Raw genomic sequence first — 12,241 nt, 5'->3', positions numbered from 1 at the left:
CAGGATATTGGATTGATCGTATATACGGATGATTCGCATGTTGGGCATACTTGTTATCATATGCACGTATGTTTGCTACATCGTTGTCATTTTTCAAATTTCGATCTCATGATGCATTTATTTACCAGCGCGGCCTGCAAAAATCCATCAGCCGAAAGCTCATCCTTTTCAAATACAATATCTCGCGTCAAATCCACCTCTTGCGCACGCCGGGAGATTCGACGCCGTTTTATCGATGGCTCGATTTATCAGAACATCTCCGCGACTTCTGTCAACCATCATGTACTTGGTCTCGACGTACCGGAGATGTCGATACACAACTCGGAGGAGTAGCTCTCGGCTGCTCTATGTACACGAAATAAACAAACAGTTATATCTCTGAAATCCTTTCAAGCTTTCAAGCTCTACTCGAGAACCTATTCATGACTCTCGACGAAACGCTATACCTCCTAGTATAATTAATCCTCGCGGTCGAACTTTTAATAAACGAGTCGTTTCTCAAAAAGAGAACATCCGCGAGTATACATCGTGCAATATTGCCGCGTAAAGTCGCGGCGCGGGATAAACCGAACGAAATTTAATTATATAGACCGAAAAAGGAGAGAGTGAGGGAGAAAAGCTCGCCGGCCAAGTTTTCGCGAAATGAATTTCATTTGCTCACTTGCCGAGCGAGAGAAAATCGTACGTCAGCTGGGAGAGGAAAAGCTGCGGCTATTCCCTTTTTTTTTCTTCACTTCTTGCCGCGCACGACGATCCTGGGGAAAATGAGACTTTTAGTTCGTTTGCGGGGAGGCGAGTTCGGAAACAACTCTTAAATCTGTACCGCCGCCGCGGCGAGGGAGTGAAAAATCCAAGTTAATCCATTTTATAACGAGTTCGCGTAGCCGCGGGAAACTTGGCTTATTACGAGCCTCTTGTATACACGTTTCCAGGGAGTCTGTATCCTCGATAGTGGATACCTGCGCGCGCTCTCTGCTGCTTGAATAATCAAACGACTGGGCAAATGAATTTGTCGAAAAAGATCGCAAAGCTATGCTCGAATAAAGATTCCACGGCGTTAGCTCCTGAAAGCTCAATACTGTTTGTTCAATCAGCTTTTTTCGGCTCATAATTTATTCCGCAGTATATAGAGGATATAATTCTCCCGGGAATATAGCAGCGAGTTTTCAGGCCTTTTTCCAGCTCGCGCGCGTTACCAGCCCTGAATACCAAAAGCTTCGGGAGCGAGCATGCAGCTCGCTTTCTCTCGTTTAACGTTCGAGCTTTCTCTCTCCCGACGTCTTTCCGCATTCGTTCACATGCGCCGGCTCGTCGTCGTCGTCGTCTTCGTCGAATTCCTGCTTTCGTCCGGAAATTCCAATGGAGCTTGGTAAAGGTACGACGTGCAGTAGTAGAGGCGACGCTGCAGCAGCAGAGCAGATCAGCCGAATCCGCGATGCGCCGCATGCGAAATTAGTCGAGTTTGCGCGTGATTCTACTCGCTCTTCGATTTATTCGACGCGGGCGAGCGTTAATTAAAAGGTTCGGAATTGAAAAATCTCGAAGTTTGCGCTCTCGATCCGAGCGACTATACTGCGGGGGCAAATTGATTATCATACCTAAAGGCGACCGCTGAATGCCCAGAGATTTTTCAAACTTCGAATCGTTCGTCTGCGGCGGGATGAGACTTCGTTATTTGTTTTAAAACGGATCGCTTTTAATTTTTCCCCGCGGCTATAGCTCCGTTAGAAAAAGCAATTATTCCGCCGATTTTTCGCTCTCCTCGCTCAGTCGCGTATAATTAAAATTCGCCATTAACGAAAGTCGCGGTCCGCGGATAAAAAAGGAAGGAGTGGAAGGGGGAGAGATAGAGCCGCGTCGTCGGTTAAATAATTAGCCGGAGCGTAGTGGCCGCGGGGCTCGGTTAATGAAAACGAACCGCGAGACCGGCTTACTTAGCTGCACTTTCAAAGTGGCCCGACTTGACCAGCGGCTCTCGTCCCTCGCTTAACGAAGGGTCGATCGTTGGCCCGCCTGCAGTAAAATGCGGGTTTAATGCATCCGTGTGTGTGTATATACAGCGGTAGTTTTAGAGGGTCGGCGGGGCTTTAGTGTACCGAACTAGTTTGGATGTCTTTTGCGAAGTTGGTTTTATCGCGTTCGGTTGGGCTGTTGCCGCGCGCTGGGGATATTAGTGCTCAGGAAGTTTGCGAGATTGAGATAGAAATGTGTTTTTTCGTATTTATCTTTTAATTATCGATGCTTATTACACCTGTGTACGGGCGCGATTGTTATATATTATATATATATATATATATATATATATATATATATATATATATATATATATATATATATATATATATATATATATATATATATATCAGAAACTCGAACATCGATATACCGCTGGCAGAATCAATAATATCGAGAGCTATTCACTCAACGGTATTGAATACTTAAAAAGGAGAGGATATGAAGTGCCATTAGAAGAGTTGCTCATTATGTTAACACTGCGTGATGACGCGCGCAGTGTATAGTAAATCGCCTTTAATTGAATTTCTATTTAAACAGCTTCGCGGTATAATGCGCGAATCGAACTAATGCGTCGAATCGTCATTTTCCGAAATCGCGATCCATTGTCAGGCTCGAACAATCGACGGTAATGTAAATCGCTTCGTTCTTATATTTAAATTATAAATCGAAAGGTCGTATTCGCGGAATTAATACCGCAATTACTCGCGTTCGTACGAGCTTTACCGAAAATGTCTGCTGTTGCATATTGCATCCCGATATATTCAATTTCTCGGAAGCGTCATGGGGGAAAATTCCGCGGAATATCAAGTCCGCGCGTTGTGTGTACCTTCGACAGCCTGTTTTGACCAAATCCAAGAGAAGCAATTAATTCAGTTGTCGAACTTGGATGATTGGATTTCACACAACACCCGCACGTATTGAAGTGTTTTCCATAACAATAATAACAACAAGAGCAACACTCAGCAGCTCGTAATTAAATTTCTCGCGATACAGAGTCATTCCCGCGGGAAAATTCGAAAAATGGTAATCACGCGTCAACTCCATAGCAACAGCCGCAGTCCGAGCAAACCCGGGCATTTCTACTTCGAATTCGATTCCGCGTCGGCTATATCCGACACCGCAACAACAGCACGCGGCGATACGAAGGCATTTACATATCGTAAATACAGCCTCGGCGTCGTATCAAACTGCCTCGATACGCGCGGAACAACTCGCGGAACAAAAAGCCAGTCTCGCGTCGACGACGACTCCCCACAGGAAATAAGACTTATGCGAGGGAGAGCAACTCCGTCCAAACATAGCCGGTCTTGGGATTCCTCGGAGACCAGCCGACACATACAAGAGTACACAGCGTCGGCCATTTTTCGATGCATTTTTAGCGGGAATAAAGCGAGCGCGCGGGCGCTAGAGAAAGAGTATTGCACATCCGAAGACGCGAGATAACAAAGAGAGGAAGAAGCCGGTCCCCGCGGGAGCCTAAGCTCTGCAGTACACTAAATCATGCTATAGCTCTCGGGCTTGTGTTCCCGCGAGAGGCACATGCAGACACCGCGGCTCCCGCGCGGTCATTCTTTATACACATATATGTATTTTATTCACGTTTCATTTCCAGCCGAGAGAGAGAGAGAGAGAGAGAGAGAGAGAGAGAGAGAGAGAGAGAGAGAGAGACGCCGTTTTACGTGTGCGCTCGTTCTTTCGTCGCGCCCATCTTTATGATTGTCCGGGTGATTTCGCTTATAGGACGCCACTGGGAGTTCGCGGACGTGAGGCCGAGGGTTATTAGGGCGTCGTTTTTGGCTGGAAGATTTGGCTCGAGATTTTTCCGGGACACGCGTGTTCACTCGAGGCTCGTTTTATCGCAGTGCGATGTGAACTGGAATAGCCGTCGTCAGCACATAGGTTTGATTTCAGTTGGAAATTCGACCCTATACACACGCGAATTAGCGTAAAACGAAGCGTTTTCATCAGCACCGACGGCGGCGGTGCGTATGGATGCAGAACGCGATCCCCGTATACGAGCGAATTTCAATCCCCTTTGTCTCCGCACCCGAGAGAGACTCGTTCCTTCTCTTTTTCGCTTTTCCGTTTCGAAGGAAGAGAAGTCGGACGGAGCGATACGTAGCGGAAGCCGAGAGGTCAGAACGGAAACGGTGACTTCCTCTCTTTTCCTCGCGGACTCCAATTTCGTTTGGCCACGGAAGATAACGAGACGAGCTACTACTCTCTCTTTCTATATATATATCGCAACCATTGTTCTCCGTATACCTTTGCTATAGCGTATACCTATTATGCCGGCTTATTCCGCTTATTTATCTGCGGCCTTCTTTCCACGCTCTCCGGATTTTTTGCCGCTGCTTTCTTTCCCAGTAGTCTATTTCCAGCCGGTTTTCTCTATCTCTCTTGAATTCTCCCATGAAATTTCCACGCGTGGAATTCGAGGAGGGGGTTTGTTTTTTATTTCGAGATAATCCATTGATTATATCTGCGGGATTCAATCAAGTCAAAAACACGCGATGGAATAATCGTTTCTCTCCATACGCGCGAAGGGGAGTGTGATTAATTATTTCCATTAGATATTACTCTGATTGGCATAATTCGACGAAAGTCAATCAGAACTCTAAAAAATCCCGAATAAATACAATATAGGTCACATGCGTTGAGGGAAAATCGATGAACTATGCGTATCCGGTACTCACCGTACATCTGCTGGATGCCGTGCTTATCGTCCTCGGGCAGTTCGTAATCCTCGGTTATCCCCTGGTACCAGGGATACATAAGGGCGCCTCGGACCGAGCTGTGCGCCAGACCCAGCGAGTGGCCGAACTCGTGCGCTGCCACTGCGAACAGACTGGTACCTGCAAAAAATAAAGGGAACATTTTTTTGAGATTGTTCTTCACTTTTTAATAGAGGAGGCACTTGCCGAGATAAAGAAAGTTTCCGACATTTTTCACACGACGCGTCAGCTCGCGGTTTTACGCGGTAGTTCTCCTTCGTAAAGCAAGTTTTTATGGGCTCGCGGAGCGTATGGCGCCTTTTTACGGCTTGGTTTATACGCTTCATATACTCCATGTTACACGGGGTTTTCGTTTGGTCCCTCTGTGAAATTTCGCGAGCACATGCATCAAGGTTTAATTTTTATTCAGCTGTGCGAAACGTGAGCGCATACGTCAGGGGTAATCGTATTTCGAATAATCCATGTACGAAATTCGGATCAATCATTAAAGGTCAATATTGATGCGAAATTTTGCAATTCGCAAGATGTCATGTACAATGGCCGCATAATTACGCGCGAGCTCGATCCAAAATACACGTGTTTAATAACAGAGTAATCAGCCTCTTTCCCTCCGAATAAACGCGTCGTTAGTCTCGTCTGAAAAACGCGCCCCATTAAATCGAACGAACGCGATTCCTCGGCTCATCGATCCCCATCTCTATAAAAAAAAAAAACGCGCAAAAATTGAAAGTATAGAGGCGTCGTTAAAACAGCGTCGCGTCGCGTTTACCGCCTATAGTGCATTAATTAAATGGTCGGCAATTAAAAGCATCGCAGCCTCCATATTCGGGACTTTGCGCGCTCGCGCAAGATTGTCAAATGAGCCTTTTCCGCGCGCGTCGTTTACCCTTTCCGTGCACGCGCGCGACCTCGTTTTTCTCTTTTCGTTCCTTCTTCTTCTGTGAGGGTTGGAATTAAATTTGCTTCATTAATTTTTCGCGCGTGAGGTTGTTATGTCGCTGCAGCTTCTTTTCCCTTCCGAGGGGAAGTTATGAACGCTTAGAGGCCTTTGTTTCGCGCGCTCGAGCGGAGGATCGCAATTATTTTCGAGGACTTGGACTACGGTTAGCGGTGCGTTGCTTTTTGTTATTTATTGTTACGACGAATGTCTTGGATTTTAGTCACTGTTTCGCGATTCCACGTACACGGGAAAAACCTTTCTTTACGTTGCAAGGTAACCGCTGGGAACAAACAAAAAACTCGCACTGTTCGATTCGCATTCATACTCTCCCGGCTTTCAAGTTATTCCGTTATCCCTTACTGCCCCTTTATACACCCAGCGGTGTACCATCTACTTTGTATATTCCACGTCTGAAAATACGTTCGTGTTTCGCCGGCCGGGCAAAGGAAACGCGACAGAGAAGTGTGTGTAAGAGAGCAAAAAGAGCTTCGGTGTGTATAGCATTGGCCCAGACAGTATCGATTCTCGTTCGTAGATTTTTCACCGGCCGATTGTCGAGGGGGAGGTATACAGGCACGAGTACTCGACTGCGGAAGAAATTGCGCCAGTTAGCCGGCAGTTGTGCGCGACGTCAAGCACGCGATCTGACCAGCGGCAGCAACGTCTTCGGACAATTGCATTGGGAATTGGCTGGATTTAGTTTCCTTTTGTTTCCTTTTTCTCCGCGCTTTAGTGCACGAGTTTTATTGAATAATGATGGCTAGCGGCTATTGTTTCAGGTTCCGCAGCGGAATTAAATCGGGAAAAAGTGCGATCTTTTCGATAGCGCTGCAGGTGTGTCATTATACGTTTCAATTCTTCCCGTTATGTCGGAGTTTGCATGTATTATATAATGCGACACGGAGAGAGCGAACCACCTGTGGCGACTGCTTAATAGTATGTATACTTGAATTCCTCGTGTACGGCCGTAACGAATTGTGCTTTTCATATATTCATATATACTGTTAGATTAAAAAACTTTTCAAGAGTTTTAACATAAAACCAAAAGGTAACATATTGCTGATATCCCGGATGCGCGTGCTGTAATTAACAGATAACAATTCATCACTATAACGCGCTGGAAACCGCTAATTATAACGTGCCTTGAGAGAGAGAGAGAGAGAGAGAGAGAGAGAGAGAGAGAGAGAGAGAGAGCCTATTGATTTTCAATGATAATCCGCCTGTAGCTTACCGCACGTACATATTATACTAATCCATCCAGGCCCAATAACGCTGTATAATCTCGCGCACATATCCATATAGATATATAGAATGCAGCGCATCCGAAATTTTTATCACCGCATGTCCACACCTACTTCGCATTATACACACTGCACATAAGCAAGCTTCTGTGTCACTTGTGCCCAACATCCATTTTCGCATACTCGGCACATTCCGGCTGCAGCTCTGGGGCGATGGCATAGCCGGAAGCTCGCCGTTATGAGGAGGAGGGCTTGCGTGCTATTGCGAGAGCGCGCGCGCAGATGGAACAGCCGGAATTCGATATGCTAGCGTCCGCAGGAGGCGATGCCGAGAAAAGAGTGAAGGTACACGGAAAAAAATGGTTAGTTGTAATAAACAAGTACTTGGTTGGGATAAACAAATTGCTTGGGAAAATAGGCACCAACTATTTTGTTGGTATCATTAACCAAGTGGACTTAGTTAAGAAGAATTGGTAACCATAACCAACTATATGGTTGTATTTTGTGTAGTCGCGAGGCGACAAACACTATTTAATCTTGGTTATCTTAATCAATATATTGGTTTGTAATACAAACAAAATATATCGACAATGATAATTAATCTGTCAGTACAACCAAGATAATTGTTGGCTCAGGAAATAATTTAGTTCTGATTGCTAAAAAAAATAGTCAAGTTTGTTTCCAGTACGATGAAGGAAAAATTTTTTTTCTGATTTTTTTACGTTTTTTATTTATTACTTATTGTTTATTTATTTATTAATTATTAATTATTGCAGATTTATTTTATAGACCCGTTTACAAGTGTGTCATTATTTTTCAGATTTACTTTACATATTTACAATTTTATAATACAATTAATATGTATTTCTCCCTCACTGGGGATCGAGAACTTGGACCCTTCAAATCCAAAGGCGGAGAAGTTGGTAAATGAGAAAATTTTTGAAAATATAAGCTGCAACTCGGATTTCAACTAATATCTTGGTAATTACAACAAATATATTGGTTGACCCACTATGGAAACAGTGATGTACCAGAAAAATTGTTCTCCTTACCAAGTAAAGTGGTTAGTCACCTATAAAGTCGATCTTTTCATTGTAAAAAAGTCAGCTTGGTTAAATTAACCAAGCACTCAGTTCTCATAACCAATTTTTGATTAACCAATTATCACTTGATTACTACAACTAATCATTTTTTTCCGTGTAGGAAATGAGATCGCTGCAGTCAAGTCCGAGGATGGCTGTGTGTGCAGAATTGTTTATCGATCGTTTAAGGATCGAAATGCATAAGTGTCATTATTCAATGTAAGCCCAATCGGTCACGGAACTTCATACTCGAGATAAGAGCTATGCAATCTCGGAGAAGCCTTGTCGGAAAAATTACGATAATATGCAATCGATCAAAACTTCAGCAAACTTCCCCGCGATCGCTATAGATGACCGATCCACCGACTCGAACTTCGCGTTATCTCTCCACCGCGTGTATATGCCTTATGTAATTGAAAAAGTAAACAATCCGATTTTCGACTTCTCTGCCGTTCGGAAGCCGGCGTTATCGGTATCTCCTTTATATATACTCTCCTTTAGTATAATACAAGAAGCATGATTTACGAGCCGGCGAAATGATAGGAAAAAAAGAGGAAGCTGGAAAGGAAAGTAAATGTACACACGGAGGAGGAGGCGAGAACGGGAGTTGATTTATTCGAAAAGGAGCAACGCCGGGCGCGCGAAATATGTCGCGCGTGCGGCTCGAATATGGGGAAAAGTTGTAAACCGGACGGAACGTCTTGCGATGAATAATCGAGAACGTATCGCGTGTACACGGCTGCAGCGCTTGTTTCTTCGATAAACGCGACGAATGGATTATGCAGTTGCGGATCAGACTTCAGCGTAAACGTCGAAGGAACTGATGCCCGCGTCTTAAGTATACTTTCTTTCGCTCGAATTATCCCCGAAAACGATATCCAGCCGGTGATAAATCCCCGTTATAGAGTCGGCCAAAAAATTAACTCTTAAACAGCCGCCGATATACTTTCATTCGTTCCGGGCGATTAGCCCGCAAAAGCTCCCGCGCGCAGGCCGTGTAAGCTCCAATCCAGAATCCAGCCCCGGCTCAGGGGAAAATTCATCGGTCGAGCCGGTGAATTATCGACTGCCCCGGCGAAATTGATGATGCGCGCGCCCGCGAGACTTTTTCGCTACTCTCTCTCCCTGCGAAGGATGCGCCGCTGCCGGGAAATATGAAATACGCGGACTCGGCCCCTCCCACGCGATTGCTTTTTCATCCTTCGCTTATGCGTAATGTTGATAGAACACGAGGGGCTGCATTAATCGCGATAAAGTTTTGAGGAATAATTAAACGAGATTGAAGCACGTTCCATATACTACCAAAACATTCTTTTTCTAGCGGTTCAAAGAGGCGCCTACTTCGCCTCCGGATCATCATCGCGTCGGCAAACAGTCGGCGAAAGAAGACGAGAAAAGATTACTCGCGCACGACTGTATTTATACTATATCTCTGGCTTCTCGCAAAGGAATCTCCTCAAAGCCCGTATACACACCTGCGCGCTCCAGCTAATCCTGTCTCTCTCTTTAAGAGTTTACTCCGGCAAAGCTGATGCGGAGCGGCATTTATTATGCGGCTGTTTCCGGGCTGCATTATTTACGGGACGTGTTTTCGGCCTCTAATTGTCTCAGTTTTGCGTGAGAATAACGCCGGACGGACGTTACGCCGGGATTATTCACAATTGCGGTGTGACTGTCGTCGTGCGTCCGCCTTTCTGGAGCTTGAATATATACGATGTTCTAGACCGGAGCTTTTGGTCGCATATTATTTATCACACGCGAGAGAGCTAATGCAGAGACAGAGAAATGGTAGAATGATAATTGGCTGAATTTTTCGTTTAATCTCTCTCGTCTTCTAATTACGCCGGGCTAACAGAGGGAACTTTCTGAATGACCCAATCAAAAGTTTTAATAAGCCTCGAAAAAAGAAGCGAGAGAACGAGGAGCAGAAAAAAGCCCTCGCGGCTGTGCAGTGCCGCGTATAGTTTTGAGCCGAACAAAGTTACATCGGTTTTTCACTCGCTAATCTGAACGCGCACGGCTGGCTCTCTCTCTCTCTCTCCCTATGGAAAAATGTCCACAAATCAGAGCGAATAGCGCGAAACCGCGCGCGCGGGGTTCAATTGAACGGAAGCTCGCAATAAGCTCTCGAAAAAGCAATAAACCGACGAGGCTCGCGCGCTGTATTCCAGCCGGTATACACACGGGGCGCGCGCGGAGTTTTGCATCCCCCTGAAACACACCGCCCGGAAATTGGAAAGGAAATCCTGCAGAGGAGGGAAAAAAAAGTAGGGGCGAGAACTCGAGATGAGATATTCTGGAGCAGCTCTGGGTGTATGTATAGGTGTGGGCGGAGGAGAAGAAGAAGAAGAAGATACACTATTTCGCCGCGAAGGGGGCGTGCGCTCTCTTCTGGGATCGAAAATTTACTCGGCGTTATAGATGAAAGAGCTTGCGAGAAGGAAATGAATTGGAGGCTGCGCAGCACTCGCTTGGGAATGTGATTGCTTTCCGCCGACTAAATTATGATTCCGATTTTTCATAATACATATAGCTTCGAGAAACATGCGATTTTCCGAAAGTCACTATAACACTCAAAGTGTACGCTTATAGGTATGCATCGAAGCTCCGCGAGAGCTTGCGAGAATCTTCGAAGCAATTGCATTAACACCGCGAGAAAGCCACCGGCAAAGTTCGAAATCCGTCGGTGCGTAAGAGCTGGCCCAGAAATTCCGAAGGAGTAAGTAACGACACGGCGGCGGCGACGAAGCAGCAGCAGCACCACCACCAGCGGCGGACTCGCGATGCGGTGCAGGGAAATCGAGTATTAACGAAGTCTCTCAAGTTAAGCCACAAGTTGGCTCGCCGAGAGAGAGAGAGAGAGAGAGAGAGAGAGAGAGAGCTAATCGGTTTTCTTCGGGCCAATCCCGGCGAATGGGAAAATAACTTCTAGCCGCGCTTAATTCTAATTGTCTCTATCCGTTTCTTTCGTTCCATCGCGTTATGGGACTGAGATTTTTTTCTCTCTCTCTCTCTCTCTTTCGAGGATTATTCCGCGTGCTTTAATCGCTTGGAAAAATTGAGTTAATCGATCGCTGAAAGCTCTCTATGTACAGCTGTGTTAGCGAGGCGGACGTTTCAATCGTCGAATTATATAATCGCTGAAATTTTCGCTGTATAGCAGCTTGATTTGACGCGGAGTGTATACAGGGATGATGGAGGTGAATATCAGATGATTATTCTGATTGAGATGGGGATATGTACAAAAATAAATACACGGAAATAAGGTCCGAAATAAAGTGTATACGTATAGGTTGGAAGTAATTAAATCGTTAAAGAGATTTCAATAAAATTCATTGAATCCATGGAGTGTATACTTTATGAAGTAATTTCCCGTGTTCTGTCTGTTAATTCATCAAATTTAATCCCGAACGTTTACCGATTGTAGCAACTTTGATGGTTTTTAAAGTCATGTTATATTGCAGATGCTCCAATAAAATAAACTAATCATAGAGATGAAAACGTCGTTTAGTAGTATAGACAATTTTTGACCCAGATATATCAAGATTCACAAAGGAAGGCCAAAACTGTTTCCAAAATACGCAAGCTTTCGCTCAATCTACTCGCCCCATACGGCGGTGTCCCAGAATTTTCACGTGCAATTTCAGGCCTCGACGCTATTTCGGGTCTCGAGCCCGTTACCAAAAGCACAAAGACTGTACGCTCGCTTAAATTATCCTACGTGTTACTTTTGACGTTTCAGCGCCGCGCCGGTACTGGGCTTATAAACGCTTGTGTGTGCGTTACAATTCGTTTCATCAGTCTATAGTATCGTAGATAATTCAATGACTTTGTTTCTTTCCGTTTGACAGTCGGCTCAAAGCTTTTCGAATGTTTTTCGGTAGTGGATTTAATTGATTGCGTGTAACTCGATTCGGTTAAAACAGTCCTTTGATATCGCGTTGCTCTCTGCTAGCGGGACGTTAAAATTCGTTATATTGAACCAAAGGGATGACAATTTTTTTTTATCAAAGCTCAATTGTTCGTATTTTATTCAAAGCTGCTTTTACACTCGATTCCACTTGAAATACGTGAAAACCAATTGATCTAATTTTTTTTTTATTATCGGGCAAAACAGTGAAAAAGCCGCAAATCAAGCTAAAAGAGCTTTTTCTCGAAATTTGAACTCGCGGCCCGAAACCGCGAATCTCGACGACGACACGCGTAATCAGCAGAACCGCAGGCGCG

At 45.0% G+C, this 12,241-nt stretch overlaps 1 protein-coding gene across 2 annotated transcripts in view; it reads right to left on the bottom strand.

Annotated features, from left to right (window-relative positions):
- Positions 1-12,241, bottom strand: part of LOC100123879 (matrix metalloproteinase-24) — a 151,696-nt gene that overhangs the window by 5,973 nt on the left and 133,482 nt on the right. For both annotated transcript variants that reach the window (XM_031923727.2, XM_008214593.4), the window contains exon 7: positions 4,713-4,871. In XM_031923727.2, coding sequence (XP_031779587.1) covers positions 4,713-4,871 — 159 coding nt within the window. The remainder of the gene's footprint in view (positions 1-4,712; positions 4,872-12,241) is intronic.

This window comes from Nasonia vitripennis, chromosome 2, assembly GCF_009193385.2.
Source record: "Nasonia vitripennis strain AsymCx chromosome 2, Nvit_psr_1.1, whole genome shotgun sequence".
Lineage (NCBI taxonomy): Eukaryota > Metazoa > Arthropoda > Insecta > Hymenoptera > Pteromalidae > Nasonia > Nasonia vitripennis.
Note: the sequence above shows the minus strand (reverse complement) of the source record. Positions and strands in the feature narration are given on the sequence as shown.